Source organism: Hippoglossus hippoglossus, chromosome 4, assembly GCF_009819705.1.
Source record: "Hippoglossus hippoglossus isolate fHipHip1 chromosome 4, fHipHip1.pri, whole genome shotgun sequence".
Taxonomy (NCBI): Eukaryota; Metazoa; Chordata; class Actinopteri; order Pleuronectiformes; family Pleuronectidae; genus Hippoglossus; species Hippoglossus hippoglossus.
In genome coordinates, this window is record NC_047154.1 from 14,545,225 (window position 1) to 14,566,847 (window position 21,623).

At 42.6% G+C, this 21,623-nt stretch overlaps 1 protein-coding gene across 1 annotated transcript in view; it reads left to right on the forward strand.

Moving 5' to 3' along the window:
* Positions 1 to 21,623, forward strand: part of insrb (insulin receptor b) — a 72,798-nt gene that overhangs the window by 35,487 nt on the left and 15,688 nt on the right. Inside the window, 2 exon segments of the mRNA XM_034583971.1 lie at positions 18,941 to 19,149; positions 19,260 to 19,393. Of these exon segments, the coding sequence (XP_034439862.1) occupies positions 18,941 to 19,149; positions 19,260 to 19,393 (343 nt within the window).

Genomic DNA, 21,623 nt, shown 5'->3' on the forward strand with positions numbered 1-21,623 from the left:
ATATTTTGGACATTCCACAGGGATCTCTGCAGACCTTTCCAATTTGAGGAAGCGGCAATGAAATCAAAATGTCCTCCCCCATTATTTCCGTCTCCTAATATATACTGAAGATGACACTGACTCGGACCAATGGGTTGTTCTTAATATAGACCATGAGCTAGTGAGAGAGACTCTTACGACTCTTGTGTTTGTGTGTGTATCACCAGGCAGAGTGACGTCCATCCCAGCTAATATTTAGAATGCTTTGGCTGTTGCCTCCTCTCCAGTGTCTGCTGCTCGGGGCCTTGTGATGGCATTGTTGCAACTAAAAAAGGTTCTGCTCTGGTGCTCTGCTCGCAGCCTGTCAGCCAGACATACTGCACTCCACCGTCTGCTCCGCACACACATGACATACGTGACGCTCCCAACTATGTTTTGCTGGTATTTTGGATGAATCATGTTGCACCTGTGTTTCTGTGCGTGCACTGCGTATACCCATATCTCATCTGGCTACCCCCCCTGCGATTATAATAATAATCTTGACAGAGATGGAGTGGAATTAGTTTTTTTTTCTTCTCTCATGAGGAATTTTGTTGTCATGTGCCGTTGGTTTTCTTTCCTTTTTTATTTTGCCTGTGTGTTCTGTATCAACGATCTCAGAATTTAGGTAAATGAGATTAACCCGGACCACAATATTTCTGGTGTGTCAACCGCAAGCATGTGACACAGTGTAATTTATATCCACCACAAGAGAGGGCCACTGGACTTTAGCAAATGCACAACAACAACACCAGTGCATCTGCCAACCTCCAGCCAACTGACCCAGTGATCAGACCACCGTTGTGGAACTGCCATTTTCACTCAGCATGACTGCTTCTGAAATAAGGCGCCAAGGGAAAAAAAAAAACACACTTCCAAGTGAATCTGTCTCTAGTCACAAGGTTTACTTTTTCTTTTTTTTCTGTGGACTGTGTTGGAACTGGAAGATGAATGGGAAACTTAGGAAACGGTTAGGTTTCTGACACAGCTGATTACAAATGGCTTTGCTTGTCATCCACATAAAATGTAAGCCCCCGGGAGCAATGCTGGCGTATGTCTCCCCCTTATCGCCCACCATCTCTCTTCCTGCCGCCTGGCTCAACCAATCCCAGCGGAGTACAGAAGGAGAGGGGCACCCCTCTGGCCAATTCCAGGAAACTAATTGGTTGCAAGGGCTTGTGGGTAGAGGGGAGTCTGGGGGCAGAGGTGAATATCTGTGTGTGACCATGCCTGTGCAGACATGTGCACTTGGAGGTTCGGCCTAAGGAGTTGGGTCCTGTTTAGTGTGTTGTATGTTTATCCCTCAGTTCCTCCCAGAGAAGGAATGGTAACACCAAGGGAGGAACTGGGCGGGGCTCCTATTACTGGAAGTGCAATTCTGTTGCTGGAGGGGTTAACACTCGCAGAGAGAGGTCAGCCTTACCAAAAGGATGTGGAAGCAGTGGCAGAAATAGGACCACAGGAATGTAGCTGCTGATATTCATTGTTGGTCTCGAGTCTTGTTTATTATGCATCCAAGACAACTCCATTATGAAGATTATATTTCATTCTTATTGACACCCCGTAAGTGAAGTGTTGATTCAACTCCATGGTAACTTTAGAGGCTAAATAAAATGTTATTATTGAATCAGTGGGCTGATGTTTGAATGAATCACAAGCACCCAGCCGTGTTCCTCTGAACAACTCAGCCTGTCCTTAATGGTTTTCTTAATGTTCAAAGTCAGTGCTTGTGTGTGTGTGTGTGTGTGTGTGTGTGTGTGTGTGTGTGTGTGTGTGTGTGTGTGTGTGTGTGTGTGTGTGTGTGTGTGTGTGTGTGTGTGTGTGTGTGTGTGTGTGTGTGTGTGTGTGTGTGTGAGATTGTGGTTGGCTCGGTATGTGCGACCCCCTCTGAAGAGCGGACAGCAGTGATGGAGGGACGGATGCATGGAACAGCTTGGATGACAAACACCCCCCACCCCCCTGTTCTCTCTGACGGGGACGTATGTCTGGAGGAGGGACTGTCTGGCGCTTCATATGTCCATACTGTGGACAGTACTTCCATGTGTAGATTGAGACAGCTGCTCCATTTTCATGGTCTCATGTGTACCACTGACAGAGATAAATGTGCCAATAGCACTTCCCTGGACTGCAGAAAAATAACTGTTGTAATGCATGGCACTCTTCACCAGTGCAAGCTTGGTCTTAGTGCTTAGATTGGTTGATTTCAAGCTGTGGTATGATATTTTACAACATAGCAGGGCTCCTATTAAAAATGTGACACTGTTGTATTTAATCTAGAAACAGGAGCCTTCTGTCGTCCAAATCTGATATGCTGGTCCTTTACCAGACGCCATCTTTTTTGTTGTGTTTGCTTCTCATTAAGTAAAGGAGCGCCTTAAACATTTATATTAGGGAAAAAATGGTGATCTTCCTTGAGAGCATGAAAAAGCAGATTCTAATTTTTTTCTGAATCATACAGCCCTATTACATAATATCCATAAAACTAGAGCATTTGCTTCATTTGATATTTTCTTTGTTTGTCTTGATTATATTTATTTGCCACTTCTAGCAGGCTTCATAAATAATTAGAGATAGAGCCAGAGATCACAATGATAAATCACTGAGTTTGATCAACGGAGAATATATTAACAATGGAAAAGTTAGTAAATTATTTAGCATCTCAAGATCACAAATTCCCCATATGTTTGTTTGTTCAGTGGTTTGAGTTATGCTGATTATTGATCATTAGCGTGGCTGCCAATCAGTTAATGAAACAGCCAAAGATTTACATGGCTAGTTCCATTATGGGTGATTTAATTTAAGGAGTCACAGCTCATGGTAATAGCCTCTTTTCTTCACATCCAAGACCGAACGGTGAAAAGGAACTGATCTAACATGCGAGTTACCTTATTAAAACAACAGTATTTTAGATTTCCTCCTTTGTGAATGATAATATTTGCTCTGCACACACCACTGTCAACAAGTCCCTTAGCGAACACTTCCTTATTCCAGGAATCGACCGTGGGCTGATGGCATCAATGGTTCTACTTTTTAAAATCTTATTATAAAGACACACACATGTGGCTGTTTACCTTTTGCCAAGCCAACGTCTTGTGGCAGAGAATCACATCTGTTATACAGCGGTGTAGTGATGTGAGAGCAAGTATCGTATTTAGAAGCTGACCGCTGAAACGTGGGCTCGCTGGTTCACAGTAGAAAAAAAACCTTAAGCATTTTGTTCTTCCTTGTTTTTATATTTAGTTAAAACAATGTCTGATCAACTTGCAGACCTGCGTCATGCGGTTTTCTCATTATTCTAATCATTAATATATGGGTTGGGTATATAGGAACCCACCTGTTATTGTGTGCTCACACATTAATGTTTGCTTTTTTCCCTCCCTCACACACAGAACAGCAGCAGTTCTTGGGATAACAGTCGTACAGTAGCCAACTGAGCTGCAGGCAGCATGTTTTTATTTCTGAGCATTGTGTGTCCTTTGGCAGCATCCACAGATACAGTTCTTGCACTTTCTGTCATTGTTTGCTTGAATGTGTAGAAGTCAGCTTTGGGTGTTAGTCTGCCTTGGGTTGACTACTTTAAGGTGTGTGATGTTACACATAAAAGTGTGGTTTAATAAGATTAAGATTTTGGCCATCCAGTACATTGTGTCCTTGTAAACAGTGGTCTGTTGGTTAAGGGATAGAGTGTAGACTCTTTACCAGGTTATATCTGTGATTGACAGCGATTTAGAATCATGAACCTTCATTTAAACACATCGTCTTCTTACCCTAACATTTAAGTTGAGATATTTTTTAAAGGGTCTCAGTCTAGTTTAATCGATGAAAACAAAAAAACTACTATATATATGGGTATGGAACTCATATTAAAGTCCCAACCATAATAATAGAATAGCTATCAATCAAATTTCTTCTGCGAGCTGCTTCAATATAGCATCTCAGATATGACCCAAACTCTCACACTTATCCCAGGTATTTGTACAGTATCATGAAAATGTCCTCATTTGAGTGTAATCAAGCTTTTGTGAGAGCAAAGCAAACTCCAAACATTGCTTACAACTGACGTTTGTTCCCACAGGGGTCATTCTGTGCTACTTTGGTCTCTCACGATAAAATCTCAATAATTTCTGATTAAAAATAAAAGTTGACGCTGTCGACTAAAGCACAAAGCTCAGCAGACAGCACCTATGGGGCTACATAAACCTGTGGTAATGAGCACGGTGGTGGACCTCAGTCACTTATTCTTTATCCAGCCCTTTATAACAGTAAATACAGGTTCCTCCTGTGCTGTGTCGTTGGTACGATTTTGAATGCAGCATTGGTGACCATCACAGGCTGTTATCTTAGAGATAAAGTCTCATTCATCAGCACAGCGGCCAGTGTTTATTAAAGACAGAAAATCAAGATATTTAATTGTTGTGGGGAATTTTAGGAACATTTCATTTACTGCCTTTGTTATTTATTCCATGTTTTATTAGCAGCTGCGAATTGAAAGCTTGCCACGAGGCACAGGTGACGTCTGTTAGTTTGTCGTTCACCCTGTTTACCTCTGGTAAAGGCTTTTCTCTTTGTGTGCCACCCACCCACTCCCGCGAGCTGCCTGCCTACTAGAGGGGCCTCTGCTGAAAACACCTGCGCCCCCAAGGATAAGCAGGGCCTCTTCAGTCCCCTGACACCCTTTCCCCCCTCCTAATGTATGTGCTATGTTCCCTATTCTTTTGTCCTTTAGCCTGGTTTACATGTATTATGTATATGCATACACACACATACACACATATGGCCACACGATACAAACAGGTAGTCCTTTGTGGTCGGACCCTTCTTCTACAGCAGTCACCCCGCTGTGTAAATCCCTCAGCCGGGGTTTGTTTTTCAGTCAGGCCCCTGAAGGGACGCCATGTGCCTTAGCCTGGCATGTTCTGAGGCTGGCTCGAGGACTCGGCTCTTCTGTACTTTCTGCTTTGAATGTCCACATTAAGTGCAAGCTGCGGCCGTCATAGTTTGTGAATGTTTTCAGAATAAAACCTTTGTTTGGCTGGTGGAACCTCCAGCAATTTTTTTTGTTTGATTATTTGCTTTTTATGTTATTATCAAATTTGGACTGAACCCACCAGGGAAGAGGATCAAGTCAATTATAGCTGCATAACATCCAAAGGCAGTGGAAGCCTTGAGCGCAACTCTTTGTTATAGGTCACTGTTCAGTAATGCAGGCTGCAGCGTGTTATTATGCCCCGACAGAAGAGATTATGTGGTTTGTATTTCTGATATATCTAAATTCTTGGAAATAGTTTGTACACCACGTGCACCGTTGTTTGGTTTGTAAGAGGAAAACATGTTGTGAGTAAAGCTGCAGATTCTATTGTCTTGAGGTTGTGGAAAGCGCATGTACACGTTATTACTTAGGGACTGGAATCAGCAGAGGATTTAAATATTTTGATTCGGAAATATTGTACTATGTTACGGGTTTAATCCCACAGAACAATGGCGGACGATGATTCATTCTTTTAATTACCTGCTATATGTCGTGTTATATTACAGCCTGTATGTTTCTTAATGAGCAAGTGTATTCCTTTCTTTTCTGTCACATTTAACTCTGGAAAATGTTGCGATTCAGATGCATGTTGGTGCTTAACTTTGCCTGGACCGTCTTGATTAGCTTTGAGTCATATGTTAAATATGACATGTTAAAATAAAATAAAATGTCGTACATGTGCAGAAGCTCTCTTCCCTTTTTCTTTCTTTGGGGCTTCCAGTGAAAAAACAGCTCCTCCTCCTTGCTCACAGTCTCACACTTGGCAGCTTTGCAGACAGAAACATGCAGTGAACGACAGAAGTGAGAAACTGAAGTTGGCACTAATGTCGAGTTAAACCCACTAAATTACTGTCATATCCTTTTTAAAATTCCTACACTCAGTCTCTTCAATTCATGCAGTGTTGTCGGGTATCAAAATGCTGATTTGCGACTTCCCATGAAATCATATTAACATTTATTTGTGTCGAAGCTTGGTTATTTCTGTGTTTATTATAAAGGGCAGAGCATGGATTGACTGAAGTAGTTTGGATGTTCTATGGATGTGCAGATGGGAATCAATCCATGAAACGATTATTAAAATAATCACACGTTATATTTAAAGCAGCTAATAAAGTGGATTCTTTAAATATACCATCAATAAATTTAGTTTCCTCAGGGAACAGAGAGATTTTTAGAATGGGAATTTTAACTGAAATGTAGCTCTGTCTCTAATGGCCCTCCTAGGTAAATGAAGTGTCCACCGTAATCTTGTTTTTGAGGAGACGCCCCATGAATTCCTGTACCAGGAGAGAAAAACAAGACTGGGGGAGGGGTATTTGTCAAAGCAAACTGATCAGAGTGTGTGAGTGAGTGAGTATGAGGGATATGCGGACAGAAACGGAGAGCTCTTAATGCTGGAACTGTTGAATCCATGTTGCGTGTTATTTTGCTAATTGTTTCCCTCGCAGGGCCACGTGTCTGCTTCCTTACAGTTCACCGTCCTTAATGTACATGCTCATTCTTTTCTTTGGCTCGTTCAGCTCCTTTCCTCCTCATGAGCTGAAAATCCCCCCTTCTGTCTGCCGTACCCCCTCCTTCCGTCAACCAATCACTTCTTCTGGGCTTCTGTATCACTGCGTTCTATCACACTCTGTTTTCACATGCTGCATCGGCATTACTCTCCCCCTCCCATCATCACTGACATGTCATGGTACACTCTGACCAGAGTGCCAGCGGCATCTGTTAATGGCCTGTCTACCTAACTGTGCATTCTCTTACATTGAGGGCGTAACATTAGTGTCAGCCTGTTTGCAAGACTTTTGTTTTCTGAGACTTGCAGGAGTAAACGTCCATGCATCTCATAGATACAGCTTGTCATTGGCTTGTGAATGCACACCCATGCACACACTGCAATGCACGCACATAATCTCCCTTCATTCTCTGCTCCGGAGTTAATAGTGTGTGCTTATGCCAAATCTCTTTAGTCTGGCAGTTATTGGAACTAAGATTTTAATTAGCAGAGGTTTTAGAGCAGCCTGCGCTGCATTAGCATTACAACGGGGGCACGTTTGAGGGTTGGACCGGAAGTAAGTCAGGGAGCCGTCATCAGATGTATCAGTCTTGTCAAAAAGAGCAAAGAGATGAAAATGTAAACTCAATGGTAGGTTTAGTATTTTTCCACAGTCTAGACAAATAAGTGAAGTTTTATGCTGGATTTGAGGACTTTTTAGAACATGATCACACACTTTGTTGTCAGAAATACCTGCTGCTGTTGGATTGACGTGACTGATTCAATCATAGGTTTGGATTAGTGTTCGATGTAAAATGAACTTGGAAACATCCGTATATGTCTGCTGCTTTACTATTCACAACACAGCCAATAATTGCTCATTTGAAATCCTGCGGCCCTGTGCATGATGATGATGCAGATTCTGTGAACGTTTTCTTAAAATCCAAGCTCAAGAACAATCTAAAACTAGATTCAATTTGCAAGGCTGATTAAAGTTTGAATAGAAATCTGAAAAGTTATGGTATGAAATATATTTGTTTTTTAGTGAGGAACATCTTACATGTTCTTCTTTGATCCATATAATTGTGGACCTGTTCTCCTTACAACCATCAGAACCCATTGCAGGTTCCAGTCTTTGGTTTTCCCACAAACATTTCCAGTTCAGAACAAAAATAACCTGTTATTTGAGCGATCAGACAGACGAGTGATGACACAGACGGATGATCAAAAAGTAGAGCAAACAGAAGCAAAAGATCCCCCAACTTTCCCCAAATTCCTTTAAACCAGCTGAGCCTGAATCTGAGTTCACACTGTTTTACTTATGACTAACACTCTCCATAGTCGGTCCCTTTGCACCAGCTCAGGAGACCCCTGGCCGGTCTTCTCAGCTGCTTTCCTTGGCCACTTACTTCGCTGATGGAAATAAGACGCTCAGTGAGGTCAAACTGAGGCTTTGACAACTTTAAGTGAGGTTGTTGTGAGTGATGATGGTGAATTGATAACCACACTTCCATTGCTTCGATTTTTGTGGGCTAAGATGTTATGATTACTATGTTCTAGATTTTATGACCCAAGCACATTCATGACCAAGAGGCCTTGAAAGCCAGGCCAAGGAATTGGACAATCAACTATTTTCATCATTGTGTTCTCTCAACTCCTCCAAGAACATTGTGTACCTCACAGCGTAATTGTTAGGAAAAGGTAAATCATAAAGGTGACAGAGTGTCAGTCGTAAGGGCTGGCAGCTGTATGTTGTTCTCCAGTCTTGAGGTCAGAGGTGGGGGGGCAGGAAGGGAGGGACGCTTGTCTTAGAACAAAAGAACGATGCTGGAACCTCACATGTCTGCGACATGTGACCTGTGTACTGTATTTTTGGTGGGTTTTGGACATAAGATGAGGGAATGTGTGTATGTGACCCCTTGTGACAAGCCTCTTTCTTGTAGTAATGATGGAGAGTTTCCCTCCTTCAAGAATAAATAGCCTTCCTGCAGCATTGTGGGATATGAATGGTGGGAGGAGACAGGCGTGATGGGTGTGCTTGTATTTGACTGATACAAAGAGCAATGAGGGCACTTAAAATGACATCTGGCCACATTTATGAAAACCATCACGTGGCCAGAACAAAACTAACATTAAAATATACAATAATCTGTTTAATTTTTGTCAACTGTTGCTTTCTCCACATAACATTACAACATGTTGGAGCTTTATCGTCTCTCCTAAAACTTAAAAATTGATATTTGCAACCACATTGTACCGTGCGGTATTGTTTTTTTTGCTGCTCTGCTCTGTGTGCATGAATGCATTTGAGTGTGCACATATGTGTATTTGTGTGTGACTATGTGTACAGTGGCTCAGCTCTGTGCTATGCTGTGAATATGAAATAGGGCAGCTAGCATCTGCACTGCAGCCATCTTGCTCTGGCCCCCACACTGTGTGTAGCACTCAGTGCAGCTGACCAGCATGCTGAAACACAGGAGTGTGTGTGTGTGTGTGTGTATATGAGGAGGAAGGAGGTTAAGTAGTTCACTATTCTTTCTTCTTCCTCCTTATTTCTTCTGCTTTTCATTTCCGAGAGACTGTTTGTGTTTACCTGTGCATGCATGTCTTCACATCTGCCTTTATGCCTTTTTCTACGTCTTTATCTGTCCCTGTGCATCAGTATTGTTAGCGTCTCTTTTACAGTGTCTGTTATCTATGATCCAGTCGGGATTCCAAAAGTTTTCATGATGTGTTTCACATTAATGACCTAGACTGGCCCGTCATGGTCTAATTTGTCTGCTTCAGTTGCATAATAATCTGAAAAAACTTCTCATAATAATGTAAAAGAGCTCTGTTTTGCAGCATTGCCTAATTAAAGAGCTGCGTTCAGCACTCTTTGCCCCACTGTCTCTCTCTCTCTCTCTCTCTCTTCTCTCTTGCACTGTGTACAGCTGGTGACCCACCAAAACATCCATACAATTTTTACCATCCTCTGCAGGCAGGCAAAATTTGGCATGTTTGTGTTGAACGACCCCCCCCCCCCCTTCGGCTACAGCCATAGACTGAATCAAATTCTACAGGAAACACTGATGGATCTGCTGATGACAGTAAAGACTGAAACATGTCCATCAGGTTACCAGACCCAGGTGTTCGTGGCAAAATTGACTCATTTGTCAAATGCCATCACAGTGTTGAAGTTTATTTGACAAAATAATGAATTGACTTCCCATTTAACTTATTGTTCCCTGGGTTCCTTTTTCTAGTGTTCTCGGAGCTAATCCAACAAAGCTTGTTAGAAAATTTCGTGGCATCCCCAGCAAATTATTTTTCCAGTCGTTCGGGCGAGCTGAACTCAAAGCCCCTGTAACACAAGAAAGGCAGGAAAGAGGGAGAGAAATAGAGGTAGTGGGAGGTGGAGAGGAAAGAGAGAAAGATGGAGTAAGGAAAGAGGAGACAGGAACGAGATGGAATTTGTGACAATCAGCCCTTTGATAAACATTTTCTCTGTCAACTGAGGACACAGAGAAAATGAGACAGAGGGCAATCTGAGTTCTCTCCTTTTGCCTTTGCCTTTCTCTCCCCCTTTCCGAGGCTAATATGAGGAGATAATGGGCCATTGAGGCAGAAAGGGAAGGTTTAAAAACACCTTAGTCCCGATCAGACCTGGAGTAAACATCTGTCTCAGGCCATCTGATCACAAGTTGATAGTTCCACTTGTACAGGTGTGAATGCACCCAAGACGCATTGTGATCCAATCACTCAGACCACGTTCATAGGCGGCCATATTCTTTTAGCAGTGTAAACACAAATATGTCCTGGGCCTCATTGAAGGACGACCTACAGATGACACCTTCTGACTGGCTACAGTTTCTGAATGAACAGAAAATATTCTTTCACTTTATTCTTTCGCTTCGCTTTCACATACATTGATTTCTTTTAGTGGCAGCCTGCCACATATTGATGCTGTGTTTTTTCTTTACTATTTCCAAAGGGTAAAATCTTTTTTCATTGTAGAGCTGTATCCTTTCTCGCTCTCTATGGCACACACACAAACACGTTGAATCATCTGAGTCAATCACACTGGAACAGATGCCACTGGTTTTCTTATTGTTTGATGCATGCGTCTCTTTAGGCATGACACAGACCCATCAAGGATTCACTGACCTGATATCAGCCCAGACATGGTACTGAGTCTCTTCAACTGGCTAAAGTGTTAAGAAGAGACTCCTGCCTCTTATATTGTGTTGTGTGAGTGTATATGAGTGATTCTCAGTGGTTGTGATGTGAAGGGAAATCATGAGGCCGGTGATGCAAGTGTCTCGCTCTCTAGATGGATGTTCCCTCGCTGCCTCTCTCCATCACCTTGCCACTGTCACCAAACTGTCCAGTCAGCAAAACCTGCTGGACCTCTCCCTGCGTGTGTGTCTGTGAGTGTGTGTTTTTGCGTTTGTGTACAAGTATTGGTGATCTAAATTATGTCTATTACTGTTTTAGACTCCTAGCTTTGTGTGTGTGTGTGTGCGTGTGCGTGCGTGTGCGTGCGCGAATGAGATTGTGTTGACTGCAGCAGCGTCTGCATAAGCGTGTGTTTGTGGTCGTTGCGTGTCTTTGTGTGTGTGTGTTTTTTATGTTTGCATCCAGATGTCAGAAAAAGTGCTGCCAGCAGCAAGTGTTGTTACTGGTGGCACCGTGACAAAATTAAAGATGTAGCTCTGAGAGAAGGTGGAAAGGGGGGTTAAGAGGAGGGAAAAGGCACAAATGTGGCAGTGAATAGGGGGATGTAACAGAAGACAGGTAAGGAAGGAGGGATGAGAATGTGAGAGTTTTGCGACCTAAACATAAGTAACATTTTAATTCACGGCACCTATTACAGTAGCACAAATTCTGTTGTCTTTTCTTTCCCTGCAAAATCCAAGTTAGAACCATCCTGAGTGATCTCAGACAAGGGGGGATGTGGAGATTTTCAAGGAGGCTCTATAATGTTAGGTTGAGAGGAAAACGGCTGTGGTGCATTCTTCCTGCTGTTTTCTCTTAAATATAAAAATCACCAGTCTTGGCAGCAATGTCCTTTTTTTCACATATCACAAGCTTTTGGGTTGATAAACTGCAGCTACACTTTTGATGTTTTAGATATTTGTACAGCCACTGTAGAATGTAAACTGTATTGAAACCGTGAGAGCCTCGTCTCTGGGCGTAACAGCCCTGCATGCCTCCTATGGCCTGTTCATGTAATGTTACATTACACATCCAATCACATCCAGCATTTTTAGATCTTGGTATAATCATGCTGCATGCTTATTAGCTCCAAGACGCTGATGAGAGTTTGGCCTTAGATATTTGCTACCGTAAATGACAATGTCATTTTTGATGCTGTAAGCAATTTGTTGATACCATAAAAGTATTTAAGTTTGGTTTCCAGCCCTAATGGGTGAGTGTGGATATGTAGGAGAAAATGATAAGGAGTGGCGAGGTGGGCCATCAGCAGGAAGTATTGATTGTAGCTCCTTACTGACTGTAATGAGATCTAGTGGCTGTGGCTTTTTGGAGGAGCTGATTTGTCACCTGGGGCTAGAGACCATGGCTGGGCGGGACAAGAGGGTCAAGAGGAGAGGAGTGCACAGATCTTTTAGGGTTAGAAAGATGAGAAGAATGTGGCTTTACGATATAAAGATGAGACATAAATGATGACTAGAGGGGAATCTAAGAAAATGCCTGTCGGGAGCATGCAGCTAATTACTGCAGACAGTCTATGTCTGGACTCATCTCCATGGTAACAACATGGGCCAGCAAGGCTGGCCAGCACACAGGAAGACACAGACGACGAAATCAATGAACAGACAGACAAAGCAGGGAGCGAAACCAGGCTCATTGAGCTTGATTCACCCTTTAATTTTCTTATTTTGTTATCAGCATGTATTCATGTATGTGTATGGGTTCCTGCTCGTCCGTTGACCCTACGCTGTGACTTGATTAGTATCCATTTCTAGAGCAGCTGTCGATGATAACCTAACCTTGCATATAAAAGAGGATTGACTGGACGGCGCAGCAGCAGGCCTCAGCTCTAGAGACGGTCCTGCGAACTGAATGTTGCTGGTTCGAATCATGCAGCAGTCTGGAAAGTTTGTGGTTACAACAGAGGTCTCTGCCCCCCCCCGGCAGCTTCAGTTGAATTGTCCTTGAGCAAAGCGAGAAACCTCTAATTGCTCTGATCAAGCTTTTCAGTGTCTGAGAGCAGCAGCAGAATGTGATTTTACTTGGAAGCGATTAAACAAGTGTGAAAGACTCTACAGTGAGAAGCAAGACACTGCTGACTACACATGCTATTAAACCAAGGACATATGAAGACACTTGTTCATAACAGCCTGGTAACAGGTGTAATTCTATTAGCTTGTTGTGGCATTGGCATATTTTAAAAGTGGTTGATGAAGTAACTTCACTGACTTGCAACAAAGATGAATATATTATTAGATGCTATTCATGAACAGACCTTTCTTTGATATGTGGAGATTGATAGTGTTGTGACATGTACACGAGGCAAGTGCTAATATAAATGCTCTTGGCCACTCAATCGCCGGCTGGTCAACAGGCTAAAGAAGCGAAAACATGGTGTTATTTTACTAACAAAGGCTACAGCCATGGCAAACCCACGGACACTATGTAGCCCCTCTGTAAAAGATGTTTGAAACATACACAGAGCAAGGGAGACAACACGCAGACAGACATGGCGACAGCACTGGTTAGCGAATGTGTTGGAAACAGAAATACTTGGCTCGTGTCCTCAAATGGCAGTCAAAGAAATCCAAACCTTTTCCACCATTGGAGTTAGACGGGGCCGTTAAGGGCAATGCTAACTGTTTGATTTGGCCTTTAACTATCCGACAATTTGCTGAAAAATCAAGACAACTTGATCAACAACACCAGTGATAAATAATCCATGGTAATCATGACACATAGATTTTGATAAATGTACTAATTCACCTTCAAAAACGAACCTCCATGTATTAAAACATATAATCAACAAAACACTTAGCAGCACACAAACCACTTTTTTTTATTGTGCATGAAAATAATAAACACAAATGACATTAACTGCACTTAATAGTGATGAAGCTCAAACCCAGTATTATTAGACTGCTCACTACAGTAGTGCACTAAAGTAGACCGAACACAAATCACTCAATACACCTTGGCAGAGGTCTGTGCTCTGCTGGACACATTTGAGTGACAATTAATGAGAGTAATTACCCTCTCTCACCCCTCTCTCCTCCATCTACTGTCATCTATTACTTCATTACTTCTCCTGACGTTGTAGCTTGTTGCTGTGGTATTGTTTCATTATTGTTATGGAGCTATTTATAAAGATATCTTGAAGTCATAATTTCAAAGCTATACTTGAGTTATGCTACAATGCTCTGTTAGTTGTATACTTGCATTCATACAGTCTAACATGAATAAATTCATCATCGAATTCTGCTTGACATATACTGTGACATTTCTGGTTGTTTGTGTGTGTCAGTGTGTTTCCACCTGCAATATACAATGTGGTCGATAAACACCTTGTGACCCAGTGACATGAAACAGAGCAGCGAACATCTTGGCATGGTAAACCACCTAATCTCATTACTGAGTGACGAGTGTGTGCCTGTTTGTGTGTGTGTGTGTGTGTGTGTAGTGATCAGAGATGGCTCCCCGCTCATGGCTGCCTCCGCCTCAGTCCTTGTGGACATGCGTAAATGTCTTGTCCAAACATTTACCTTTTTTTGATTCAGGCTTCAGAGTGTGAGTCATACACACTGTAAAGAGACACCACCCAGTGTCACGGCCGTCATCGTCGTCGTCTCAGCCCCACAGGATTATATAAAAATAGTGCTGATAGAAAGGGAGAAAATGTGGTGATACTTCTGACAGATATCTCTGTATTTACTTCACTCATTCATAGTGTTGGCCTCACGCAGTATTGTAACAGCAGGGAAATATCTTGGTATTTGCGAGTGCTCACGAGTAAATTCATAGACTCCTGTCAGGTTCCCGTGTTTGTTAAGGTGCTTGCATAATGGCTTCCCTTTATCTGTGTGTCAATGACCCAGAGAGGGAGTGGCTGCTGCAGAGTAAAAGGAAGCGTATGACTGTCTACTTCTCCTTTCATCCTTAAATTCCGGTCAGGATCTATGCGCCTACTCAGGGTTCCGCATAAAACCTCCTATAATGAAAATATTTTGTTGTCACCTCTACTTCACTTGTAGTGCAGTAAAAATGCAGTGTAATAAATCACTGTGCTTTCCAACTGCTGCCAGCCTGCACCATTCACATCCATTGAAAAAAAAAAAAGAAGTAAAAGGTATGATAACAAAATTGTATGATTAAAAATAGCAAAACATCTGTATAAGCAACAAGTCATTTGGGAATCACACAGGAGAGACACTGTTTTGCTCTATACATAAGGACAGGCAACACTAGACCAGATGGGTGATGTTAAGCTCTTACTAAAACATCTTTGAACTCCTATGATGGCTATCTACTGTGATCAAATGAAACTCTTTACATAATGGTTTGATAAAACGGCATCATTTTGATCAATTAATTGAACATTTTCGTGTTACCATCACCCCTCTCTTCCTCTCCTTCACCTTTTACCTCTGCTCTGCTCCTCTGTTTTCCTCCCAACTCACCTCATACCCCTCTCTGTTGCCCTCCTTTCAGCCATCACAGTGAACACAAACAGACCTTTGCCTTTGTTTGTGTGTGTGTTTGTATTTGTGCGCTCTTGCTTTCATGTATATTTATGCTTCTGATGACAGTATCACTCTCGCCCTCCCCGTGATCATTTGTTTACACTGTTTCCCTCCCCCCACTGCCTCTCCCCTTTACTCTCTCAGGGTGAATGTCTTACATCAGATCACTCGAAGCATTTATAGCAAAGCTTTTGAAGCTTAGGACTCCCATCGTGGCCAAATATAGTAAACGTGAATCCAGCAGCCGTGTGTGTGTGTGTGTGTGTGTGTGTGTGTGTGTGTGTGTGTGTGTGTGTGTGTGTGTGTGTGTGTGTGTGTGTGTGTGTGTGTGTGTGTGTGTGTGTGTGTGTGTGTGTGTGTGTGTGTGTGTGTGTGTTCTCCTGAGTAAATGCTCTGGGGTAAAAACGTGTTTGTTATTGTTCCGAGCACTTCGACTGCAGAAAACACTGCCAATTAAAGGGGAGGTTTTATGTGTTAAGAGCAGGAAGTGTTGCCGTGTGTGGCTGCATACTATTGGCTGCACAGCTTCTCCCATGTTTCTTCCCCTGGGGACTGAGCAGCCAGAGCTCTTTACTGCCATTGCCAAATGAAAGGTAAACACGGCACACCTTTGATCAGGATTTGCATTTAAAACCCTTACTGGAACTGTTCATGAGTGTGCGCCTGTGTGTGTGTGCGGCAAGCAAATTATTGAATGACACAGTGAGGTTTTACGTGTGTGTGTGTGTGTTTAGTTTAATGAGAGGTAAGCTCTCCAGGATGCTACTGCCACCTCCTCCTCCTCCTTGTTGTTGAAGCATGAGTGAAATCATCCCTTCATCCTCGCCTCCTTCCCTCCATCCCCCCACCCGGGCTGCATGAAAACAAAACAAGGCGTTGTATGAATGAAAGTGGGAGGGGCTGAGTGGCCTAGAAAGGCAGGCAGATAGAGAGATAGATAGTGGTGCAGGGCAGGGTGAGGCTGTGGCAGAGAGGACGGATAGAGAGGAGGACAGTGGAGTAGCAGCAGCAGGAGGAGGAGGAGGGGATGAATGAATGAGTGAGCTGACTGGAGCATGTTTGGCATAGCAGCTAGCTTGTGTAGCCCAGCACTAGCGTGAGGAGAATGGGGAATAATGCTGCTGCAGTAGTACTCCCTGCTGTACTACTTGCTGAGGCCACAGTGCAGGCATGAGATAGAAACAGGAGAGTAACAGGGTGAATACAACTCGAAAGAATAACCGAAAGACAACAGAGCCGGGTGCATTGATTTATTGTATATATTGCATGATTCTATTAACATAAGAGGGGGTTGTAAACAACAGTTTTTCATGATCATGTATTGAATGGATTTGAGGTAAAGCTGATTTACTAGATCCACCTATCTCTGTTTTGGCCTCGCTCCAGTCCTAAGCTCATTGTAATTCACCCAAAGCAGCAGCAGCACATTCATCTTCCCTGGCATGCTGGCTGCTTAGCTGCGTCTGCCCCCTGTCTGCCCCAGCAAGGCTAGGGTTAACCCTGGGCGTCTCTCCTCCCAACATGGAAGAGGCCATTGAATGGCTGCCTCCCCCAGCCAGCAAACACATTGGCTGAAGCTGAGGGTGGATCTGGGGTTGGAGCGGCACTCCGGCATGGATCCCTCAGCTGGAACTGGATCAGGGGAGCTTTTCTCAGCCCTCCCTGCTCTGCTATGTGATGCCTTGGTCACAGCATGTACACATACACAGCAGACAGAGGAGAGGGGGAGGGCTAGAGAAGAGCTATGCATTTTTCTCTGTGGGTCAGAGACGACTGTGGGTTTACTAGCTCATTGTAAAGAAAACGCAGTGGAGCGACCCCTGCATGAACTAACCCGGAAGGTCAAAGATGGTTTTTTTTCCTAGATTGGTCCTCTTCTCTTCTGTTTGGACCTGCTATTGTCATTCTTCTTTTCTTTAACCTTATCATCCCACCCCTCCTTTTCCTCTGCAACCCTGTTTGTCCTCTCTGCTTTTACTCAGGCAGTATAATGGGCAGCCCTCTCAAGCAAGGATCCTAGCTGTATCCTTGGCAGTGAGGGCTCATGTCCTCACAGAGGTGTCATCCAAACAAGACTGTCATACTGTGCCCCCAAATGCACTTTTCAACTATTTTATACCGTGATGCTCTAAGTGGTGTTTCTTCCAGTGTTGACGCCGCAAGGGGATTTTTAAATGCAATAAATTTTACCCAAGAATAGGTCGGATATTAAAACTCCTAATCAAAATGCTCTTAAATGTGGAATCTTCCTTTTCGTTATGTTGTCTATTTCACCTATAAAGGACCTGACACAGGGCAGTAAAATCACGGAAATGTTTTTAGCTTTTTTATTTGACCCAGATCTGCTTCTTGCCCTGACTTCTTTGGCTCAGTTAGCACATGATATCAAAGCTGACAGTGTAGTGAGAAACATGGTGAGAGACGCACATTAACACGCAGGGTCATGAACAGGAAACCCAGTCGGGGGTCAGATTTGGCATATTTTGCTGTTTTTCTCTAGTGGATTCCAAAGTAAATGAAAGGATTAGATGTTCGAAATGCCGATGCTGTTTGGGGTTTTTAAGCATTATTGAACATTTTTCATTTAAAGGTGAGTAGCTGATAAACCCAAGGTGTCTGAGAGTAATTTACTCGTCCAAATAATTTACCTAAGAAATGTTACTGATGTCCAAGACTGGAAGGTCAGTGCCTGGTATCAGGTGAGATCTAATGAGTCTACTGGCTCACAGACAAGGCAATAACAGCTAGTTTATTGGATCATTGCAGGGCACAGGTCAAATCACAACTGACACTCAGGCTATTTCACCAAATGCTGTTTCCAGTTAGGTCAAACTAAACCTGAAAGAACCAGTGACGTAATTTTTGTCCCATAAGCAATTTAAGTTGGAGCTGTAGATTTCCCCTATTGTGGTCACTCACTCTTTCTTGGGTAAGAAATGTGAAATCAGTGGTTTTCCAAGTGAATGTTTGCAAGTCATCGCTGCAGCATATTTTGGTTTTGAAGGTTAATCATTGTTTTTTAATTCTATGCTTTTGTTTGAAATTAAGTTGAAATATTCAGCAAACCTTTTGGGTGAACAGTCACATTTCAGTATAACAGAGTAGAGACTGTGATGTAAGTATCAGAGTCAACAGTCCATCACTCAATAAGGAAGTCACTGATCTTAATTTTCTGTGCTTTGTCATAATTGATGGTTATTTTCGTCAGGGTCAAAACTTTTTTTACTTGCAGGACTGTAATTCTTCCTGTTGTCCGAATACTGTTCTTGTTTCTTCTTTGAACAACCACAACTATGAACACAATAAATAAAGCAATAGGGAGCCTAAAAGTCTAGCTGAGAAAACCTGTTTATAGCAGACACAGACATGTTCATGTGTGTGTACATACACTCCTCCAAACATGCATGTGGATCCCACGATGCTCTCGGATCAGAGCAAACCACCACCTGGTGGCCACTCTGACCACAGGGATTTGCTCTTTCCGCCTCTTTTTGTTTTAATGTTGTGAGAGAAAAGCCTTTGCCTACATGCTGTTTATTTATTGATGTTTTGTTTTTATATTTGTACCTTTATGTGCACATTTGTCTTTTCATCTCCAAACGCCATCTAATCTAAGGAAAACACTAGAGGGGCCAACCAAAGCTGATATTAACCACCTCTTTCTTTTCTCCCTCTCCTTCTTCTCCTCAGTGTGCTTGGACAACTGTAAACATGGTGGGTGTAGCCTCCAGGGCCAATGCTGCGACCACCAGTGCCTGGGCGGCTGTTCTGAGCCAGGTAATGCCAGTAGCTGTGTGACCTGCAGGAACCTCCAGCATGGGAACACCTGTGTGGAGAAATGTCCTGCTGGATACTATGTCTTCAGGGGCTGGCGCTGCATCAGCTTCTCCTCCTGCCAGGTTCGTAATAACTAGGATTAAAGATGAACTAATTTAATATTTAGCACAAATTAACTAAACTCAGGTACTATACATGTTTTATATGTTTTTGTTTATGTTTTCAAATTCAGGAACTTCACAACCAGTGTAAGCAGACTAAGAAGTTGAACCAGGATCGAGAGTTGAGCTGCAACGAATACGTCATCCACAATGGGGCCTGTATTCCAGAGTGTCCTTCTGGATACACCACTATAAACTCCACTACGTACGTCTGGCACACACACGCACACATGCGCACCTTAATGCCACCATCAACACTGCCACGGTTAATGATGGTAGTTCCATCATCACAGGATTGGAGATGTAACTGTCACCCACAACAAAACAACTCACTTATGACTTCAGCAGAACAAGTGGATTGTGGTCACTGAACACACTCAATAACATTTGGACACAAGAGATGGTGGCATTTGGAAGCTGATCAGACAGAAAGTAGGGCAGAAATATTTTCCCCCTATGGAAAGTGTTCTCTTGTGCTGTGGACATGCAGCTGGGTTGTTGAAAACAAAGTTCACAGACCCAGTCAGGTGAGCAAAGAAAAGGGCAAAACATCACCTGCTCCTCTGTTTGCCTCTTTGTCGACCGTAAGCAGAGGTGTTTAGCTCGTACAAACACGTAGCATTACGAATCATTTGTAACCTTGCACATATTTATAATTGTTTTAGTAAAAATAGCATTATGGATGTTTCATTCTTCCATCTGAACAAAAACATTCTGATCAAGTAAAAGGTCAGTATTTTAAAGCCCACAAAATAATAACATATGTCACTGAGTAGCACCAAATACAAAGTCTCCATATAGGCACGAGAATACATAATTTCATATGCAGAAAGCTCTCAGTCAGTTTCTGTAAACGAGTCCCTGGTGTTTTCACAGCCTCCATCACATTCTGTTCTCAGTGATTACACAGCTGCATCAAGTCAAAGCACAGAACCAAACATAAAAGAACAAATAATTTTCCACAGCAGTTTATAAATGTTTGTAAGCGTTTAAACATGCAGATTATATGCATATATTTTGTTAACTCACACTGGGTTTTGTGTTGCCCACGAAAAAACAATTTTTAGTCAGCACAGCGCAACATTTCTAATCATACTCAAGTGCTGATTATTTTGGAAACAGCCTACAAGGGTGCAGTGGAGTGAAATAATGTGACTGGGTATTTATGCACCCAAACAGCCAATTATTTTCCTATTCAAAGGATTATTCAGGAGCAACCTGAGCTCAACTTTACAGTTTGTCTGGTACATGTTTACTTAGTGTGGTTGAGCGGTTCACACAAGATTATTTTGTGTGGATTAATAGTAATTTGATTGACCTGGGGATGTATTTAAAGACAGTTAGATTTGAGCACATTGTGTGCTGCCAAAGAGAATATATTTTAGTTTAAAGGTGGTGAGAAAAGTTTAGCTGCTTTCAGATATGCACAGAAGTCTGGACATTTTCCTGTATGTGAGAACGCACATGTTGAGTCAGTTGCCGTGGACATTTTCAGGTACCTTTCCTGCCGACCCTCTAGTAAAAGGTCTGAGTGAGCCCATATGAGAAGACAGCAGGAAAAGTGAAGTGAGTGAGCGGGCGTGTTGACAGCGTTTCAAATAAGAGACTAATGCAAAACTGGAAGAAATATCTGAATGAAAAAGACACCTCTTTATCATGGACATAGAGGACGCAGACAAAGATCTTCATCTTGGAAAGACATTGAGACTTGAGGGCTTATTTTAATAATGGTCGACGTCTGCGTCGAATTCGATGTGTTGTAAACAAAAACTCATGATTTTAATAGTGGTAAATATACATCATGTCCTACCTCCTGCATTCTTTACCCAGGCGGCACCCCTCACCTAAATGGTGTTGAGAATGCGTCTGAATCAGAAAATCTCCTCTTCATATGTGAAAGGAGAACTCCAGAAAATGTCCGGACCTCATTTTCCAGAGTTCATGTCTGCAAACAGCTTCAGTCACACGGGTGTAAGATAAAAAAACAACTAATTCCTGTAGGATCTATTTGTCCATTAACGCAAGGAAGCGTTTATGTTATTGTAAATGGCCCATGAATGTAAAACCAACCTAAAAATAAATTATTTGACCTCACCTGGTCCTGTTTAGCTCGCAACTTTGTCTGCATGTGCAACAAGCAAGGGTGTGACCTTACTTAGCACTCCTACATTCTTGGTACTCATACTATTACCAGGGGGGGTGTTAAAGAACGTCACTGGCATCCTCATTAAATTACTTCAGTAGCTGTTGCCAAATGATGAGGACATGTATTTGTTTTGATGCCAAGTACATATTTCGAAACCGCTACTTGTTTGCATGCTTACAAAACACACACCCATTTCAGCAATGAGGACGAGACGTTTTATAGTAGAAACGTGGCGAATGAAATACCCCTGTCGTCCGTCTGTGGCGAGTTTAAAGCTGACGGAGCAGCT